At 33.3% G+C, this 21,905-nt stretch overlaps 3 protein-coding genes across 5 annotated transcripts; 1 reads left to right on the top strand and 2 right to left on the bottom strand.

Moving 5' to 3' along the window:
• Nucleotides 1–1,390: 1,390 nt before the first annotated feature.
• LOC130711290 (uncharacterized) lies at nt 1,391–5,109 on the top strand. The gene is made up of 4 exons (XM_057560841.1): nt 1,391–1,811; nt 2,411–3,342; nt 3,846–4,700; nt 4,804–5,109. The coding sequence occupies exons 2-4, from the start codon at nt 2,527–2,529 to the stop codon at nt 4,840–4,842; spliced, it is 1,710 nt and encodes a 569-aa protein (XP_057416824.1). The 5' UTR covers nt 1,391–1,811; nt 2,411–2,526; the 3' UTR covers nt 4,843–5,109.
• A 608-nt stretch (nt 5,110–5,717) lies between these two features.
• On the bottom strand, nt 5,718–12,008 carry LOC130711291 (transcription factor HHO1-like). Of its 3 annotated transcripts, XM_057560844.1 has the most exons (8): nt 11,748–12,008; nt 11,569–11,612; nt 9,771–10,199; nt 8,258–8,334; nt 8,104–8,140; nt 7,639–7,846; nt 6,554–6,953; nt 5,718–6,463 (listed from the first exon to the last, which is right to left on the bottom strand). In XM_057560844.1, the coding sequence occupies exons 3-8, from the start codon at nt 10,126–10,128 to the stop codon at nt 6,317–6,319; spliced, it is 1,227 nt and encodes a 408-aa protein (XP_057416827.1). In that variant the 5' UTR covers nt 10,129–10,199; nt 11,569–11,612; nt 11,748–12,008; the 3' UTR covers nt 5,718–6,316. The 3 variants fall into 3 exon arrangements, with proteins under 3 accessions (XP_057416827.1, XP_057416825.1, XP_057416826.1); XM_057560842.1 differs by having other exon boundaries at nt 11,569–12,007; XM_057560843.1 differs by lacking the exon at nt 11,569–11,612 and having other exon boundaries at nt 11,748–12,007.
• Nucleotides 12,009–19,405: 7,397 nt separating this feature from the next.
• Nucleotides 19,406–20,775, bottom strand: LOC130716192 (uncharacterized). Its single transcript, XM_057566394.1, has 3 exons — nt 20,372–20,775; nt 19,748–19,880; nt 19,406–19,662 (listed from the first exon to the last, which is right to left on the bottom strand). Exons 1-3 carry the CDS (start codon nt 20,419–20,421, stop codon nt 19,429–19,431), a joined length of 417 nt encoding a protein of 138 aa, XP_057422377.1. The 5' UTR covers nt 20,422–20,775; the 3' UTR covers nt 19,406–19,428.
• Between the last annotated feature and the right edge of the window lie 1,130 nt (nt 20,776–21,905).

The following is a 21,905-nucleotide window of genomic DNA, read 5'->3' as shown; positions in this document are numbered from 1 at the left end:
CTCAGGTTGTAGACTTAGGTCAAGTCACCTGTGGTCGTCATATCGTGTTGGCTACATTTGTTTGAATCAATGGAGGTTATCGGTTGTGTTCTATGATAACCAACTGACGATAAGCCGAATTATGGAGTCACAAATCCGAACCAATACTATAAGATAATCAATTAACTTAGAAAAATAAAAATTAAATTGTTAGTATAGGATAACTCCGTATGCTATTCAACATGTTTAATTTCATTGACATAATTAACCCAAACTCCCACTTGTAACTGCAAAATTCTCCTGTCTACCACAGTTTATTAATATTTTTTTGCTAATTTTATATATTGTGAGTTGAAAATTAGCATGAGGAATTCAAAATAATCACGATAAGGAAATTTCCCAAACATAGAACATTATCCTCTTCAATAAAATGACAAATTGCATATACATAATCAAATTAACGCCTAGAGTGGATGTATAAACGGTGGTCAAAACTGCATTTTCTGATGGCTTTGGAGGCTTGCAAGTAGTCTGCTCCACATATTCCAGATGCTTAGCCATCTCACCAGCTATGAAGCGGCGTCTTGGCTTCTTTCTTTTGCCTTTTATTACAATATACTGATTCCATGCGAATAAAATTTCCTAAGGAATGACCATAACTCAGATTGTGAGTATAGAATTTGGAGACTTCTAGTTGGGATTATTATAGATATTAATACAGCAACCTAAGTTACACTATGCTTGGATTGATGGTGACATACAAGCTATTAGAACCGTGAGCTTAGGAGAGGTTGCTAGACTCAATTACCAATTCGAAAAAGATTGGTAGACTATTAAACATGCTACCACTCCAAACACTTATTTTTGTGAGGGTTTTTTACCACAACAAATTGGAAAGTTAATTTTTTTTTCCACTTTGTAACCGTTAAAAACGCCACAAAAGGATGTCACAAGGGTTTATCATTGCTTAGTGGTCTATGAATCGCCACTATTACATTACATTTCAGATGGGAGGGGAGGAATGAGATTACACTACATAACAGTAACACCAAGGATGAGGATAAGTGCTGGGACCATTATTCACTCTCTTAAACACTCTAATTTATACAGTTTTGTTATCTTTCTTTTCTTGTTGATTACTAAAATGATAATTTTAAAACTCATTAATTACTAGTATTATTTATCATGACATATCATTTATTACACCAAATAATCACTAATTAGTTAATTACGAGAGATAGTAGCAATGAGGAGGGCTTAAAAAAAATCCAAACTAACTTGAAAAATGTGTAGTTGGGAGAGTAAAATAATGGTCCACTTCTGTAGTTGAATATTTTGTTCATTCTGTTTCGTATCCAACAGACACTTAGTATAATCTGAAAACACACAAAAAGCAAAAGAAGAATAAATATAAAGCTTTGCAGTCTCTGTCTCACTCCTCTGCTTTTCTAGCTTCCTTGACTCTTACTCATTCCCCCAAACACTCAACTCAACTCAACTGCATCATATCATTCAGTAGTAACCAATCATTCCTTGTGTTTTGTTTCACCTTTCATATATGGGACTGAACTCTTTTACCATGTGATGTACACTTGCCACTGATATGATTCTTCTATACTATCCACTTATCACTTCATGCCCTTTGTGTAGTTTTCTGTGGCCAATTCAGATGCTGCATGACCATGACAAAGAAACACACTCTTGGTACTGAAACCACTTTCTTCCTTTCTTTATTTTGGACTGCACTTCTTCTGAACTGTGTTTTCCTGGGATCACATTTTGCTTCTGAGGCCATATCCTGATATCCCATGTTTCAAGCTGTTTCTAACTAGGTTTGGTCTTTTTCTCATTAGCATTTATTTATTTATTGCATTGGTAACATTGTTCTATTGTATTGTCTCCTCAAGTACTTTAGCTTGTGAAAATGGTGATGATTCATGACGATGAAGGTGCTCTTGCTTTATGTACTATCATTATGTACAGATAACATACACACACATATAGCAAACCTTACAATTGTTCAATATTTGTCTATTTTTGGATTGTTTGAGAAGAGGAAAATAAACTTTTTCTATGCTTAAATATTTGGTTTTCAGATCAACACAAGTTACTTTTCCCTTTCTACTCTTTAAACAGACTATTATGAAACCTCTCTTTTTCTCTGCTTAATTGCAGACAAACTAGAAGGTTTTTTAAGTTACTAATAACTTTTTTCTTGAAATTTCAAACAGAGAATTTCCGTTGATAACATTGACTAAACATATAACCAAAGTAGTCCTTATAAAAGGCAGAATACCTCTCACATCTAAGTTATATTTTGTGATAGAGTTAGCCCTAATCCAAATTCTAATATCTGCTGCTATCTTAGAGTAATGGAATTAAAATTTCAAATATTAATGATCAGATTGTTCCATCTTCTTTTTCATAACAGAAGGATTGTTACCTCATCTTCTTTACCCCAGTGCTGAAATTAGTATTTGAAATTGCCTTGAAGAACATTGAACTTATTATTGAGTAGTCCTGCAAAGAAAAGCTAGGTTGTAGAACATGATGAATGAGAGAAAATTGAATATTAATGCTCCTCTTATGTCTATGAGACGCTATAGTGGTACATCACCATCCAAAACTGAACAAAAGAGAAACACATTAGAGAAGCAACAAGCAATTCCACACTACAAGTCAGACACAACATTGGATCAGGTAACAGAACCTGTCACAGTGCCTTTTAACTGGGAGCATATCCCTGGAAAACCCAAGGGAAATGATGGATCTATAAAAAATGTGGAAGATGATGATGATGATGATGCTTATTCTGATGCCCTTGAAACACTGTCATCTACGGAATCATTTTCTATGAAATGTAGTGTAAGTGGAATTAGTGGCTTAGATAATTTAGATGCAAACAAGTGTGAAACTGGAACCTCTTCTACGGATAAAGAAGCTCAAGACTTCATGATGAGCCGGTTTTTAACTGCAGCAAATGCCATGACTTTGCATCCTCCTCAACATGTTTCAAGAAAGAAATCTGTTCTGGTAGAACAACCAAGGGATTTTACCAAATTAGTTCGTGTGGAAAAGGAGTCATTTGTTAACAGACATATCACTGACATTGTACCATATACTGGCCAATATCAAGAGGAAGAAGAAGAAAGTGAATATGAAACTGAAGGTTATGCACACATGTCAGCCAAAGGTTGTGGATTGTTTCCTAGATCATGCATTAGGAATTCACTGTGCCTGTTGAATCAAGTTCCTGGTACAAAAATGGTGAACCAGTTCCCCATGTTTTCTTCCTATGAAGTTGGAAAATCTAAAGAAAATTCTCATATTCACTCTAGCAGACCAGCTCCAGCTATAAAAAAGGTAAGAACTATGTCACTCATTTTTCTGCATGAAATTCTTCAATTTGGATCTTCTTCAGCAGTGTTCTTCCTTCTGCACAATTAAGGGCTCTTGATTTTTGAAAAAAGAGCAGCTTATTAAATTGAAGAGGTTATGATGTTTTATATATTAGCTGCAGAGGCAGGGTCTGCAGAGAATCTGAATTTGAAATTATTGCAGTGCATTGTGCCCTTAAACAATCAATACTCAATACATTAGCTTTCATACATTCACACACTTTTTTTCCATCCCTATTTCCCATCTTTTTTTGTTCAATCTCTGTTCTTTTCCTATCACATTACTCATCATATCTCTTATTTTCCTCTCTTTTCTTTCTTTCTATCTCACTCTGAGTGTGAGTGGAAATGAGGTGTCAAGAATCAAGATAACATTAGTGATAGTACCCTTACCCTCCTTTTGTAAATCAGTATTTCACTAATCATAACTTCAACTCATTTACCAACAATCATGAATTTTTAATGTAGGCTTGGGATGCTATTCATAAGAGCAAATCAAGCTCTGGAGCTGCACCACCAGACATGCATGGTATATCTTCTTTTAGAAGTAATGAATCAAAAAGGTATGCTTACTCAGGTGAATTGAAGCAGGTAGGTAGAATCTCTTCCTTTCGTTATTCAAGAACTATTGCTGCTTCTGGCACATCTTCTTTTAGAAGTAAGCCTCAATCTTCCTCAAATACAAGTATTCAGCAATTGCCATCACAAGGAGCCAAAAAAGGTGCAAAATCAGGAAGCCTTACATTGGAAAAGGCATTTTACATAGATACTAAAAGTACAGGAACATTACCATCCTCAAATTCAAGTTTTATAGATGACACAAAAAGGAAAGACACTATGGAAGGGCAAGACAACATTTCCAAAGATGATTCCTTCCAAGATATGAAACACCTAGAAGCCTTGGAGAAAAAATTGGATTCTAAAGTATTGAGTTCTGTGGATGCTAATTCTTTGAATTTATCTAGCATGTTACATCTCATGGCCAAAGAAGACAAAGTTGAGAGGTTGAAAACTGAGCAAGAAATTGTGCAAAGTTCATTTAACAAACATACAGAAATCAACAACCAGCAAATTGTGCTAGTTGATGATTCAGCAAACTGTGTTCTGCATCCTCTTCCTCCACCTTTGCCAAAGTCACCTTCTGAGTCCTGGCTTTGTCGCGCCTTGCCTTTAGTTTCTTTGAAGAATTCATTCCCTTATTCGAATCAAGGTACACCGCTCCATGCTAAAAGACAGGGTAATAGAAGAGCATCAAGCTTTACTAAGTGGGAAACAATAGTAAAAACTTCAAATATGCATCATGATCATGCACACAGTTCTCAGGTAGCCTTATCAATCCCTTTAGTGGTAATTTTTTTCCTCTCAATGGTGAGGTCTCAAATATAAAAGATCAAAACTTACAAATTACAATTATCTTTGTTGACAGGAGCTAGTGATATATAAATCTCAGCATTCAAAATCTTAGAGATGGAACTCTGGCTTGTATATATAAATCTCAGGATTCATAAGCAGCCCCCTGAGAAGTACATATACACCACTCATGTGCTTGTTTCACTTTGTTATTATCATCTTCCCAATTTCTTACAGCTTGCTCATGAGGAGGGACATGTACACTGTAAACTAGTATTTATCTAAGCTAAATATTAAAAGTATCAGCATATTTTTTTTCTCTTTTTATGTAAACTGACATTGATGATTGCTGTTAATATTCAAACTTTATTTTTTCTTTTCTTATTGTATGTATACACACACTAAAGTAGTTAGTCCCACGCTCTGAGTGGGTGTTTTAATGATGAATGGGCCTACTTACTTCTCTTAGCATAGAGTTGTAAAAAATGTCCTCTCCAACATACTTTTCAATAAAGAAAACTCTCCCAGCATCCTGGACCAGCCCACTAATCATTTTTGAATGAATTGGCCCAGAGAAAAAATAATTAGAGTTGCTGGCTAAACTTCCACCCCCACAGATCAACTGGGGCTTCAGGCCCATACCCTAGCCATTCATATTCTTTACCATTGAGATATTCCGGTCTCTCTCCTGCGCAAACCCTAGCAAAGAGAGTAAAACCCTGGGGAATTCTTTTCTTCCACCATAGATGAGTTCTTTTTCACATTAAGTGATTTTGCTTAAGTGAGTTTTTTTTTCTCCTTTTTGTAACTTTTCAATATACTTAATTTGTTGATAGAAAGTGATGCAACTTTCCAGAATAATTTAGAAAATTTATAAGTTAAAAAAGAGAGAAAGAAAGATGTAGGATGTGTCATGTTAATTTTAGAAATAGAAAAAGCTAGAAACATTATAGGAGGCGATTCAAGCATATAAATAGACAATTAGGCAAAGAAATCAAGTGAGCAGCAAACTACAAGTTTGCTAGCTTCTACTTATATACCAAGAATCAAATCAATAAACTACACGGTTCTCACTTCAGTTTTCTATCAAACTATTTTCCCAAATTGCCAACTATCTTAAAACCCAACATTTGTGACTGGTAAGACCAAATACTTGCACAAGTAAAATCTCTCTTGGAAACTAACTAGTAATCATGAACACACTCACTTCAAATCTATTTTTTTGTCTGCAGGTTTTTTTTTTGTGGGGAGGGGAAAGAAAAAACCTATGTATTGGGAAGTCCATAATTGGTATGTGGAGGCATGTGTCACTGTGTAACTTTGTTTCAGAGTCAATATATCATCTCTCAACCACCAAGCACGCATAGATCAACGAGCACAACTTAAGCAAATATCTTGAGTTTGAGTCCTTGTGAATGTATCTGCGTTAAATACTTGGAAGAGAACTTTGTTGCCCATAGAAATCTTATATAACGGCTCGAACAAGATTGCCTCGTGATACCTATGGTTTAAATCAAAATATATCATCTCTCAGACTTTATGATTGACTAGTTTGTGGTATTTGCATTATTGACATGGCTATCTAAATTCTAAGAAAGTGAAAGTTTTGTGTTGATTTCTTGCGTTTCTCTGGAATGATCGGTCTCGCCACCATCGTTGTTGCTATTTTTCTGACTTAAACTCAGTTGCAAATCAGGCACACATTGCTTGTCTATCTGTAACTTTTCTTGATTCAACTGCATATAATAGCAAGAGAGATCTATCAATGATTAAGAAAAAAAAGAAAAAAAATATACAGACCAGAATAAAGATCTTATATATGTTACCTTAATCCGGAATGGGGGATTAAATTCTAGCTTTAAACTGTTGGAAGGGTTGTGGTGCTCATCAGGGTTTGATAGAAATTCCTTGATTCTTGTGTTGGTTCCAATGCTCAACTCAGCTGGTTTTAGAGCTGCTGGAGTGGTGCCAAATTGATGTAAAACAGATTGTGATGAATAGTTTTTCTTCCAATGATGATGATTGTTCATAGTTTCTAATGGAGGCCACTTTTTCTCTTCAAGAAATTGGCTTGGTCTCATGGGAGCAAGTCTTGTAGTATCCATTAGTTGAATTTGGTTTGAAGCTATTGATCGTCCTTGTGTTTGTAGGGCCGTTGAGGTTGAGGAGACAAATTCAAAACTAGGCCTTCTGAAAGGTTGATGATTAGAGTACCATTGTTGGTGCCTGTGGGGAGAGATATTGCAAATCTGGATATTACTAAAGACTGATTTTCTTGAAAATTTCTTGTAAAACCATGAAAAATAGAAAATTATTTGCCTAACAACAAAAAGCATGGAAAACATGAGGATTTTAATGTGTGTTTCCAAACTATGTTAGACTTATAATATATTTGGATTAGTTTCTCTTTTCATCATAATCAATTCTGACATTCATATGTCAAATAACCACTTAATCCCAAAAGCTTAAGCTGTTGGGTAAGGGTCACTTTAATGGTTTTATATTATATTCTAACACGCCCTCTCACGCAGGGCTTGAAGCGTGGATAAATGCACAGGCCCCCCACCTACCATGAGGGTAATTAAATTCCACTTTTTAATTAGAAAGTGAGGGGAGCAAGGATCGAACTCTAGACCTCTCGGCCATAGATGCTCTGATACCATGTCAAATAACCACTTAATCCCAAAAGCTTAAGCTGTTGGGTAAGGGTCACTTTAATGGTTTTATATTATATTCTAACATCATAAACTACTCACAGAAGCATTGGAAATAGCTTTTGTACAGATAAAAGTGATTATGAAATTATTCAAAGTGAACCACATTTTTATTCTTGATGGTGCACTGTTAACCAAACCATCCAAATGGGCAATTCTAGCTACGGTATGTGATGAAATGCATAGGTATAACTTACCTTGAATCGATGGCCTTTGAATGTGAATCTGAATGTGATAAGGAGGAGGGTTGCGGCCGTAGGCCTTGGAAATAGCTATGCTCATTGTAATTACTTGCAAGAATGATTCCACCGTTTCCCATCTTGAAATGTTGATGAGGAATCATGGGTTGATGGGCTTGAGAAATACGACCAAATCCTTGGGTTGATCTGTATGGCTGACTGAGTACTGCAAAGTAGTTACCAATCAATTGTCAAAAATCAAGAGTTTTGGGTAAACACTCAAGGTAACCCTAACCCTAAGTCCGAGCTTGCAATATAGAATTGACAGCACTCACTCAAAGTAGTGTGTAATTTTTAGTTCATATGGATAAATTAATAGGACACAAATTAAAGACTGAAACTGCGCGCACTATCTTATATTGTACACAGAAAGATTCATTTGCATTAGCACGCTGAAAAAGATTTAGGATATGTAGCCCTCACCTTGCCCAGCCTCATCAAGTTTCTTGCTACGATACATCTGAAATGAAAATTGTATAACTATATATGAAAATTACTTATTTGGTAATATACTCATCAACAATATATTCAAGGAAAAATATAATTCAAAGAGCATTATATCATCCCCCAATTTTACCTGCAAGTGACTCTTGACATGAGCAATGCTGAGTCCTCTCACATTCATTAGCTGAAGCACCAACTTTGGTGTTGCTCCTGCACCAATTAAATTAAAAGTTCGGAGAATTCTATTATGAATCATGTTAAAAATAGTTAATCTGTGAACCATATTTTTACAACTAACATTCAATATATGTTATTTACAATATGCTTAATTTTTGTTAATGTTATTTGACACATTTCCTTTTAATTTGTGAACCAGATTTTTTCTTGGTATAGGTAAACAAAATGCATAAAAGTTCAACCAAAACAAATTTTAAATTAGGGCATAGGTTGTTCTTTCATCTACACCTGGATGAGTTTTGAAATCCAATAGCATTCGGGAGATAATGCTGTCTAATGTTTGATTCAAGTCATGAGAGGTTGTTCTCAAGTTTATTTCATATAAATAAAAGGGTTAAAATATATAACCGTCCTTGAACTTTGAGCGAAATCTGAAAACCATCCCTCGCCGGAAAATTATCTGAAAACCGTCCCTGAACTATTGAAAAAAAATTTGACCCATCCCTCCGGCCGCCTTAGCTCCGACAAAAGCCCTTTTTTTATTTTTACCCATCCCTGAACTTTGAGAGAAATCTGAAAACCATCCCTTTTTTTTAAAAAAAATTAAAATTCCCTAATTTCTAAGAATTAAATCTAATACCCTTTAATCTAAGCCTGAATTCCCAATTTAACCACAATTCCCAAGTTCTCTCTCCTTCAGATATCTCTTTTCTTCTTCTTTCTTCATCTTCATCTTCATCTCATTTCCTCCACCAACAACAACATCTTCTTCTTCTTGTTGTTGTTAGAAAAAATTTGGAATTTTAATTCTTAGAAACTAGGGAATTTTCAGATTTTGCTCAAAGTTTAGATTTTAAATTAGGGAATTTTAATTCTTAGAAATTAGGGAATTTTCAAATTAGGTAGATTTAATTCTTAGAAATTAGGGAGTTTTAATTTTAAAAAATAAAAATAAAAAAAGGACGGTTTTCAAATTTCACTCAAAGTTCAGGGATGGGTAAAATAAAAAAAAGGCTCTTGCCGGAGCTATGGCGGCCGGAGGGATGGGTCAAATTTGTTTTCAATAGTTTAGGGACGGTTTTCAGATAATTTTCCGGCGAGGGACGGTTTTCAAACCTTGGTCAGAGTTTAAGGACAATTAAAGTTTTTAACCCTAAATAAAATCTGGTTTTTGCTTTGAAAAAAAATCAATATCTTTCCATTTTAAATGAAAAAGTGTTATGAGAAGAAGCTACTACAAGTATTTTTTATGGAACGGAAGCTATTTTGTATTAGTTTAACTGTGAATACAAACATATATACCATATATATTTAATTTGTAGCATGTTTGAAAATCTTAATTGATTCTAAAATCATAATTAATTATGGTAAGAAACTTTTGTAAGTAGTTTTTTAGAGTGCTAAAATTGGTTCTGATGAAAAATAAGTTGATATTAAAATGTCATAAGAAGGTACACATAATTACTTACTCTCTTGACCACCAAGCCTTTCAACAGCATGCACAAAGGAAAGATGAAGATCAGGAGTCCATCGAAGGCGAGGCATCTTTGATCTAACATATTGTCTCACACCACCTCTTCTTCCATTTCCTTCTCTTGATGTGCTACTTCTATTGGTTGAAGTGCCTTCATCCTTTCCTTTCTCATATTCCTCACCTGTGATCTCATCATCACAGGCCTCATCATCATTAATATCAGTGTTATCTTCACTACATGCGTCTTCATTCAAGTCAAAAGATGACAATTTCTGAGAAGATCCAATTGAATTGTCATCACCTTGGTCCTCACTCCTCTCGTTTTCATCATGAATCTCATACCTGTCTGACATATTCTTTTGTTGTTGTTGCTCAGCAATCAAAATCACCCTCCAAAGGCTCCAATTATGTTAGCATTTCAAGTCTGAAACAAACAGAAAATATTTAAAAGCATTGAAGGTAGAATTAGCAACAAAGTGACTTAAAGATGAGAACAGGCTGGGATTTCTCTACAACAATTACTACGCTTTATGATATTTTAATTAGCTAGATGGAGTGAAATGTACAAGGCCATGGTAAAGTAATAGTAAATGGCTAAATGCATGTCTCAAAGAAATAAGGAAAATTATTCGTGAATATCCGCAAAGTGTAGACACTTAAAGTAAGAAAAGAAGAGAAAATAATGAAGTAAAGAATGTATATATGATACTAAGAAGAGAGGGAATTAGAAAAATGGGGTGTAATTGTTGGGATGTTTAAGTACTAACTGCTGAAGAAAAAAAATGACTGTCAGAAGTTATGGTAGAGGATATTTATTAAATTCATATGGTATAGAAGTAGTAGGTTAAAGTAAAGAATTTCAGTAAAAAGAATGCAACCAACTTCTCTACCATGAACATGTGAATAAAATTTCTGAGGGGTGTCAGGTTCAGATCTACATACTTAAAGAATTTGTCCCTCTGAAGTACTTTTTGAGACTTACCTAACGGAAGTTACGTTACTGAATAAGAGGAAAGGAATTAACTAAAGGTTGGAGGGACTTATTTATTATTATATAAAATGATGCAAATTATATGAACATGTGCATTACTTCAGGTCATTTTCATTTCTTAATCTGGAAACTTAACAAGAAATATAAGGTTTTCATACCATTCAAACAATAAAAATTCCAAAGGGTTCATATAAATTAGTACATGTTTGGAAAATCTTATACAATTGTTTCCGAAGTTAAAATCAATTCTGAAGAGAAGCATCTGTGAGTCGTTTCAGAATTGATTATGATGAAAGAGAAGTCAATCTAAACACGAAACAGAAAAATTGGACCCAGGTGATTTGCAAAACACAGTGACGACTATTTTATGAACTCGGAAGAGTCTCAAAAAGAAGAGTAATTAAGGTTAACATAGGCACACTTTATGGACGATATATATATTCAATACATTGCCAATCATTATGCACAGAACACATCTTGGTTAGGGACATGCACTTAAGAAGGAAATATTAGTAGTTGAAAATTTTCTCTGGAGAAAAAGTTAGGAATTGAAAAAGAAATCCGTAACAAGTTGTCTAGGAATTCATTCAAGCTCTTACATAAGATAACGAGATTGAGAAGGAATCATGTTGTAGTTATAAAGAAGAATTGAGAAGGAACTCATGAAGATAGGGAATGATATATCTAATAAACAAACTGATACAATTAATGACTTTCTCATCAGGACAAAAAGCAAGGAAATCAAAACACTTTGTTTGTGTGTCTTCTTCTCCTTTTAAAACTAAACTACATATATACTAACCACCACTTAAGATGATGATATGTGCCTACTAATTGATCATCTCTCTGCATATCCAAACATATCTCAGTCATCTCTGATCATCACATGCTTTTTCTTTGATCCTGGTGGAAGGGGGAAAAGAGAGAGGAGAGAGAGATGATGATGATGATGATGATGATGATGATGATGGAAGTTGATACCTGGTTGTTGTTTTGGATTGTCTGCCTTTTTGGTACATCACTCAGCAGCAGCAGAATTAGAGTCATAAGTTGAAGGTATTAGAATTGGAGCTTTATGGAGAAGAAGAAAACAAATTAAGAAAATGGAGAATGAACAATATTCGGACAGGGCTACTTACTTGTTGTCTTTAAATTGTAATAAACTTGCATAATGGAAACAGATGTTGCTGGTCCCTCCCTTTTTGTACTGTTGCAAATCATGTGACCCTTTTTTTCTCCCCTCCTTCTCCCTCCCTTGACAGTTGTAAAAGTCTGTATCTGTCTCTTACTACCTTGCTCGTGATTATCTTAACTGTTTGACCTCTGCTAGCTAGAGACTTCCCCCATTTTTGTTGTGATACAAACATTTTCAAACCATATTATTTATCAGGCTTTAATTTTATTCCTTTATTGTATAAGAAAGACTTATCATATCATATCTCTAATATTTTTTCCATCTCACTTTCACCTTTATTTTTTTTGCTTTTGTTCTTCTTGAATCTGAGTACTAGGTTGCTCTCAATCTTCAGTGATAGTGAACGACCCTGGATGGATATTTTAGCATAGAGGTGTAGTAACACAACAAAAGAGGTTATATATGCAAAGCACTTTAATGCTCAAGTCAATACGAAAAGCAAAGAGAAAAAAGTTCGAAGTCTTAGAAGAACCATGAGTTAGCAATTATATAAGAAATGTTCATGTAAATGAACGATTAAATATATATTCATAGGCATGGTGAGAATTGAGGCGTTACACCTTAATGATGCCATTTGAGCAACTCCCGAGACGATGGGTACCCTAAGATAACGTTGCAAATGTTTTGTTAATGTGTTGATTTTGCTCCGTTCGGTTAACTGTTGAACGGGATGAACTTCACTTTGGCCGTCCCGACCGACCATTATGGTGTTCACATAGCCGTGAAACGTTCAAACCGCCCATGACAATATATTGAGCCTTATAGTATTTGGGCTGCTCAAAACAACTTTGTCTGCTGTAAATGAAAAAAAATTAGCTCACAAGTTAAAATAACTTCTCTATAACTTAATTTTAACACATAAAAAACATATTTTAAATAACATATACTCAATGTTAAATGTTAAAATATAGTTAATGGGTGGATTAAATTTTAGCATGATCCACGGTAGATAAATTTTAGTCTGAGAATATTAATTAAATGGTTGTTAAATTCACCAAGTTAGCTCCATAAACTCAATACATATAGTCATAGATGCATGTGTATATATTGTGGACCCCATTCCTAGGTCAACCTTCCAATTATTTCCAACCTAAACCAAGACTTTGTTCTCCTTTCACATACCACTGTTTTGCTGTCACTATCTGCAATTTCTCAGTCGCTATTTTCCTACATTATTTTAAAATTTTCTTTTCTCAACACCATATGCTTCCACAGGCTTCTTTTCTCTGTGTTTGTAATTGTGACGTCTGATTACATGTTATGTAGAATATTAGCGATTAGGACGACCTTGGTATCAAGCAGTAGTAGTGTAAAAGAAAATTAATGTCAATTTTAATTGATTGCAAATTTTCATTTCTTAATTGCACATTTGACAAATTGTATAATTTACTTAAATTTCTAATTGCATGCATGCATGAGGATATGACCGGAATGTTGACTCCAACTTTTGTAGACATCCAAGCGTGTGGAAGGAAAAGAAAATTAAAGACTATATATAGCTAGGTGTGTTTTTCACTTTTTTGGGCACATTATTGAAGTAGGTACATTTGTATTGTGATTAAAATAAACAAAGGATTACTGAACTTTTAGCAATAGGCCTAGGATCACTTATATCTATATACTAACTTAGATTTCACTTTTTGACCTAAACATGTTATTACTGAAAATAGATCTACCATTACTTTTTGGTTTGAACTTAATTTATCCTCGATTCAGATAATTTTTGTATGAATTTGATAGTACCGCACTAAAGGCAATTTCTTGTAAATGAGATTGAACTCATTGAAGTACCTCTTATACTTCCCTTTATTACATTAATTCATTTGCTGATAAAAAAAAGTTCTTTCTATAAAATATTTAACGTAACTTAATTTATAAGAATTTTAAACTTGATATATCTACTTAAACTAAAATAACATTGTGTTAGTTAATCTATGCAAGTTTTTATGGTAAATGGAATCATGACTTTTAGAAGGAGAGATTGTTTATCAAAAAGTTTGACAATTTAAGCTTTTACTCAAGGAAATCTAAAATGAAAGAAAGGGAAGTTGAAATTTATATCAACTTTATTGACTTCCGATGCACCCAACTCTTTTAATTTGTTGAATAATTAACCTCAACCATATAAAGTATATATATGTGGTTGAACTTGTCTTTGTCAAGCCCTGTTGTTACTATTATTACCATTCTTTCCTACTCGAGGTTTTTTGTTGAATGTTGAAAAGTGCTACAATTTTCAGGTTGTCACAACCCATGATCACCACAACTCTTGATAAAGTACCATTGCCAATTCTGGTTTATCTATCTTCTGACGAGCAATTAATAGTCTTTTTGGAAGCTAGTGTGAAATTGTAACTATTACGATGTTGTTGTTGTTGTTGTGTTGATCCCAGCTATTATACACATATCATGTGCTCCATGTGAGTGGATATATTATAGTATTAATTGTGCATCAAAGTTCAATATGGAAAAACCAATTAAGCTAGGGAGAGACACCAGTTTTGATGTTTTGTGACAATGGGGAATGTGGCGGTGTCTGAATGTGGAGAAACCAAACAAGGAAAACATGTCTCTCCCATAATATGTGCTGATCATACGAAATGGTTTTACTTTCCAAGACAACACTCAAGGAGGAATTTGGGTTGGTTTTGTCCCATATCGGACAAAGAGAGTCTGCTCCTTATAGATTGGGACAGCAATTGGAATCAACACAGAAATTATATTTATATACATGTAGGTTGGCTATACTCCAAAGCAAAGCTCGTTTTGCGTGGCATGTGCAAATTTCTGCTCAGTGCTCATATATAGTGATAGTGTGAGTGTGAGAGATGAAGTGATTGCATATACATGTAGGTTGTCTAACTTGTACCGATTGTAAATGAAATTTGATTTATAACTTGTGTAATGCACTAAGAAAGTTTGTTTTTAACTATAACGAATAGGGCCGGTTTTGACGCCAACACAAAGCCACGAAATATGACTTATAGATGTTTGGCTAAGTTCACTCATCAATACAAAATTTAAATCTTAGAGTCGGTGAAGCCAATGTGTGCGGCCCATAACTTACATCCATAATCTCAACATTAAATTTTGTTTATTTAGCGCCAATGAACTAATTGAATCAGTTTAGCGTCAATCTTATTCAATTGAGTTTGTCGCATTAGCGTGAACTTATTTTAACCGAGACTAGCATATAGTTGGCTTTTAGTCGATGCGTTAGCTATTTAGTTTACAACAAATTAAATTACACTTGGCCACAACCCCAACACAAAATGGGCGCTAAATAATCATTTGTGTCGGCTTTTAATTAGTACATTAGCGACCTTAGTTAAAAGCCGACACTATTGATTGCATTTCTTGTAGCGATAATACTTATGATTTAAATTGAAGTTTTGTAATGAACTCAATGAATAGAACAAGAATAGTAAGAAATGTGAAAATTTGAGGTAACAAATACAACATTTGAATATTCTTTGTTAAGAATTTTTTTATGCAATTAAAAGAGATATCACAATTAAAATGGGGAGACATGAATCCCCCAACCCCAAATACAGAGCGTTTGGAATTTTCTTTAGACCATACTTACCAAGGAGGTCGTGGCAGCGGTCGTAGGTTGCACCAACGAGGAGGCCATGACATTTTAACCAAGAGCCACTAATTTGAATTTTATTATTCCAAGACCCAAAACTCTCTCAGTATTATCAATATTTATAGACGACCACTCCATATCTAGCTAAGTTCACAACTCTATGATAAGCACCAAACTTAACAAATTACAAACCAGTATTAGTGCACTACTAATAGAATTTTCCGTATATCTTTTATAATTTGGCATAGACAAAATAACGTGAAAAATAATGAAAAACAGTGGTGCCTATCAAATGGAGATTATAAAATCTATAAACATATGGAGTGGATTTTGTCCTGACATATGCATTAGAGTTGACATCTCACAATATGTTAAACTCCAAAGAATCTTTCAAAGAATTAGGCTTCTTTTTTATTATTTCATGAATGACGACGACGTCCAACCTATATAGTACTAGTATTATTCCCGTTTGTTCGTGCGATGCACGAATAATTTTTTACGAATTCCACTGTTAATTAAAATTATTGAGTATTTGATATATGTGAATAATACAATGATGTATTTACTAAGACATACAATTTTAATTAGTCAAACACTTATATACCATTATTATCTTATTTTTATCTTTAAATATTTTATCTTTCTTATATATTTGAATTATATGAGTTTCAAATGTTAATTGTGTTTGTCTCCTCTATCGACTTGTAATTTGGCGCAATCTTTATTGTAAAAGATGAAAAATTGGCTGAAATGTAATAACATATTAGACTATGAGGGAGATATTTGAAACTAAAAGAAAATATTTATACACATATCCAAGAGTAATGATTTATTCATATCTCACTTTCTTTTCTATCTCATTTTTATACATTTCTCTATTTTCTCTTACTATATGTCTAAAGTGGATGTGAATAAGAAGTGTCAACAACACATTATTCCATGAGTTCAAACCACTAAAGGAGTAAAGAGCAATGATAACAGAAAATTTTCTTCACATCCATTATTTCTTTCATAAGTTTTTTCTTCTAAAATATTTAATAAAAATTATGAATCAAAGAAATTCAAGTATAACAAAATTTATTCTTCTATTAGTTTTAATATGAAAATATTTTCATACAAACCCCATACCTAATATGAAAATATTTTTTTAAAAACTCTATACTCCATGAGCGCTTTTTACTCTGTAACTTAAATGTAAATAAGACTTAAATATGTTTTCGATCCTTCTAGAATTAGGGTCTTTTATTTTCTATCAAAGTAGGTTATAAAGAAAGTAGACAGTAATATGGAGAAAGAAAAATATCACATAAATTAAATTGGTATTAGTATTCTTTTAAATGAGGGTGATTTAGAGAAACAGTTATGAATTTATTCTTATAAACTAATAAACTAATTCTATGAACCTTTTATAAAATTAAGTTAATATGATTTATAAAATGGAAGAGATTAATATAATCATTTTAGGATAAACCAAATAGCATTGGAAATGGTATATGTTAAAAACCTTTGATGTTGAGAAGAATGACATCTCATTTATAATTAAAATTGAATTTCAAATGATGGATAGTTAAGCAAGCGGATAGTTAATTTTTTACAACTAAAACATATATTGATAGAGAGAAAAACCATGAAAACACTCCCCTCATGGTAGAGACCAAAATAAACCAAAACATCAGACTCAAACAGTAGATACATAAGAAACCATTTGAGACCCAGCTTAGGATAGGAACATATTGCATATCCGAATCCTTTTCTAAACACATAAATAATTATGGAAAGAGGCCAAAAGGAATGATTCCAATTATAATTAGTCTAGACCACATCTTGCTAAATTAAACTGAAACTCCCAGGTGTTGATGTTGGGAAGGTGACAGTGATATCATGAGTTTAATATTCCACAAAAAATTTGCACTTCCAAGCGATCTTTATTTATACATTACTAAAAATGTTTCACATTTTTAAATAGTTACGTTAATAGTTTTTTACTCAAGTGACAATAGAAAACCAGAAGATAAACATTATATCAACTTTGAAGAAAAGGAACACCCACCAAAGGTATAATGAGTTGTTTCCTAAATCTAGAACTTTGTTATTCATGGGCTTAAACTTCATATCTATCCTTTACTCTTTTTTTCTTCAATCCAACTTCTACCACCATTGTTATAGACCTATATAGCATTAAGAAATAAAAAGTGGTCATCCAATACATAGGTAACAGATATAAATGTTTCTGTACTTACTAAAATTGTAAGTAAGAATGAAAAAGAAAGAGAAATGAGAATTGTCATGAGAAAAGAAGAGAGAAATATAAAGTGTAAATATTATTGAGGTGTGAAAAATGTTAGATAATTATTTATCAGTTTTATTTTATTGTTTTAGTCTTTGTCATGTGTAAGTGGTCAGTTGTATGATTTAGCACATAGCCTAAACTTTAGGAGAAAGTTAGGATGTTTTATCTGTTTTAACTTTGTAACCTCCCTTTCCCTTTAAAAAAAAAAACTTTGTAACCTCCCAGCCGTTATTAGCCTATTTAAAGGCTATAGTGAATAATACTAACAAAAAAACCATGTCACATAAAAATGCTAAACATCTCAGTAAAGACTACTTATATATTTTTTAAAAAAAAAAACACTTGAATCTGTTACTAACAATGACAATTGGAATTTGATATTGCATGCCCCCCTTAGATAACTTGATCCACATCTCCATTACAAATGTTCATCTTAACCTTGAATTACATAAAAGTCCTCCTCTAGGATGAGTAGAACGATTGCATGCATCCACCAATGAACATAATAGAAGTCACTAATTAGAAACAAACTGTCTGAGGATTGACATTGACTATAAAAAACTAAAACTACAACGTTCAGTTGCTCCGTGACAGCACTTTAAACTTTTGATGAATTCGCTATTTTCTCTTTATTGTCTTGCACAATAAAACATAAAACCATCAGAGAATTTCTCAGCAACAGATCAGAACTCATCTCTTCAAAATTAGAAATAAAGAGGCTATAGAATAAAAATAAAGGGGCCAAGAGAGAAAAAAACAATATCAAGCTTTAAATTCATGCTATTTTATTGGTAGACCATAACTAAACAATAATATAGAGACTATGTAATAGATGTAAGCAATCAATAGCTGTCCACGACTCAGAAAGAAAGAAGTGATAGGTTAGTATAAAATATAGAAATAGGAGTTATTTTTCCACTAACTTGCAATCTGTTTCAAAAACTACTCTCATAAAACACAACTCTTTTGACATCCCCCTTACCTATAGTAAAGAAAAAGTCTGCTATAGCTAAAACTACTCTCATGACTCAGTTGGTGAAGTAGATGATTGTTCAAATATTGTTGCTGTAGCTAAAACTACTTCACCAAGAGACGGTCATAGAGTGATTGCTCACTCTCCACAAAGGCTTCAAAATCTTCTACCTTCACCAAGGGAACAATCCATTTGAAACAAAGATAAATTCAAGGCTAGCTCATACAATGAAGAGTTAGAAGCCAGAAGATACAGAATAGAAGCATCCCCTACTCCAATCCCCTTTTTCTTTTCTCTTGATAAGTTCATGTGCCCATGTACCAATACTCCTCAAGAACAGAGAAATTGAAGTAGCACAAAATTGTAAGAACCTATGCTTGAAGCTAAAGAGAGTTTCAAAAGAAGATAAGCCCTCTTACACCCCTAGACATTTCTCTATAATGTCTAAAACATTTGTAATTATTTGAAGCAAATAGAAACAGACTTTTGCATCATAAGAAAATTGTATTACTAACATGTAAGTGAATCTGCCAATGCTATACCATGCCAATGTTAAACATTCCCTATATATTTCTATGTCCCAGCTTTGAAATTAAGTAATTTAACTAAAGCCTTTCAAATCATTGAATTGGTTTCCTTCAGGTTATATTCACAATCATTTTCTTCCAAAGATGTTGTGAGTATGAGTTTACATAAATACATGCACCAGTTATAAGAAATCTTCTGGGATAACATATATACATATAGAAGGAAATCAAGGGAGAGAAGGACTGAGAGAGGGCTTTGCAACTTTGAGCTCCCCTCAATCATCCTTAAGCGTCTGCATTGAAAAACAATACCTGCCAAGGACTTGCCATTGAAAAACATATATAGCTTTAGAACAAAACCAAAATTTTAGAAATAATAGTAAATCTTCAAAATACAGAAACCTAACCTGCAAGGACTTGCCATGTATCACAGACTTCCACATTTTTTGAACAGTTCTCTTCCTGCATTGAGTCATACCAATCCACACTAAATCTCCAAAGACCAACATGAAACTCAGTTTCTCTGCAATTCTGTCCCAGCTGTAAAAGACATACAAAGAAAAGGTTAGAACAATTAAACATATGGTTTGAGTTGTACTACTGTGACTTGAACTGCTAAGTTACTAACACACACCAGATAGAAATGCTAAATTACTAACTAACACACACAATGGAAATGGTGCTGGAGTGAGGGTTGTGTGAGAATTTATAGGCAAGGGGATCTGATAAAAAATTCAAAGGAGAATAGGTTGTGCAATCCACCTATAACCCTAGACCTAAAAACCTAATCCCAACTTCAAATCAGAGTGGAAATGACAGATGCATATCAGAATGGAAATAACAGATGCATGAGTAACTAATGAACCCAATCTAACCATAGGTAATGGTTGCAAAGCAAGTACCAAATCCCTCAATCTAATCAAAACTATCAGATAAAAAATTCAAATAAAGGACGAAATCAGGAAGAAACGTAAGAGATGTGCTAAGCTACAGTGAGTTCAAGATCAATGGAGAACTGTTCCGAAGCTTACCCACGAAATGGTTGAAGGGTTGACGTGAAAGCCATCACCGGAGAAGCCATGAGAAGAAGCCGCGGATCGTGGAAAGCAGATCTTCTGGTCAGGGTGACGTCGATCTTGGCTGGAACGCGTGATATATGTGACGTTGGTACTGCCGTAGAAGAGACAAATCAAAGAAAAGTTATGCACGAATGGAGGCGGAAGAGAAACGGAAGATGATGAATGGTACGATGGAGTGGGTAGAAGGGGAGAGCAAACACGTGATTGCCAGCTTAGGGTTCATGAGAACAGAGATGAATGGAGAACGACGTCGTTCTGGCCCTATCGATCAAGGAAAAAAAAGTAAGTAAAAGCAGGACACGTGTCGATGTGTAATTGGCGGTTATTTAGCTACAGTTGTGGAAGATTAAGAAGTAGTAGATATAGCATTACATTAGTGACAATCTGACATATATACATACACCTAGCGATCTATAACTATAAAATACTGCAACATTAAGCATTACTTGACTAATGACCCATAAAGGAGAATCATGTCTTATAACAAGCACACAGGAAGTGTGTTTTTTATATATCAATTTGCCAAGGGTATTATCTGCTTAATTTTACTTAAATCTTTGGGACAGAAATTATACTATTCGCATAATTATTATATACAATGAGTGAGAGATATATCATTATCATCATTATCATATGGGATTAGTTTAATTTCATACTGTTTGGACGTACTTTTAGGATGTTTCATTGGAGAGTTGTAGAGTATTGATGTTGATAATCATAGTCCATATGTTGACTGAAGAATGAATGTACGACTGAAATAATGTCATTATTATACTGAGGAATTGGGAAACCAAATTGTACGGAACTTAGAATTTCAAATTAAAAGTTACTCCTATTAATTCATAATAAAATTAATTAAATATTCCATTTTTTCTTAAAACTCTTATTAGAAAATTTGTTTTAAATTAGGTTTTATTAGTATCAAATGTGATGCTTGTTACAAAAAAAAAGATAAATAGTAAAAATTAACTTTTTTCAATTTTTAACGCATGTTTGGTTTAGGATTAATTTTGAAAAAACAAAACTTTTAAAGTACGTTAATTCAAATATACATTTCATATATATGTTTGATGCCTTTTTTTTTAATTTTTAGTTTTTAAACCAATACTCTTAAAGTACTGTCATTATACCAAAAAAATACTCATCAATCATTATTATGAAGTCCTTTTAATAATTTTATATTATTCTCACTAGTTCTTCAATATTAAATAATCTATTCTTTTTACGTTAAATTTGTTAGTTTGCTAGTTTTCCGATGTATCGAAGAAATACTAAATAACGTTAATACTTTTATAAGGTTCTAAATGTATCTATTTTTTATAACTTATTTCTTAAAAAAGTGTTTAAACTTTAAATAGACCCAACCATAGTTGTTGGCATTAACTTCAACTACGATGGCCCCTCAATAATTTTCATTAAAAACGTGAGTTATTGGCACTTGATTTAGCCATTATAACAAAGATATTTTTTAAAAAAATATTAAATT

The sequence above is a fragment of the Lotus japonicus genome, chromosome 4 (genome assembly GCF_012489685.1).
Source record: "Lotus japonicus ecotype B-129 chromosome 4, LjGifu_v1.2".
Classification (NCBI taxonomy): domain Eukaryota; kingdom Viridiplantae; phylum Streptophyta; class Magnoliopsida; order Fabales; family Fabaceae; genus Lotus; species Lotus japonicus.
The sequence above is the reverse complement of the archived record's forward strand: the minus strand, read 5'-3'. Positions and strand labels throughout refer to the sequence as shown.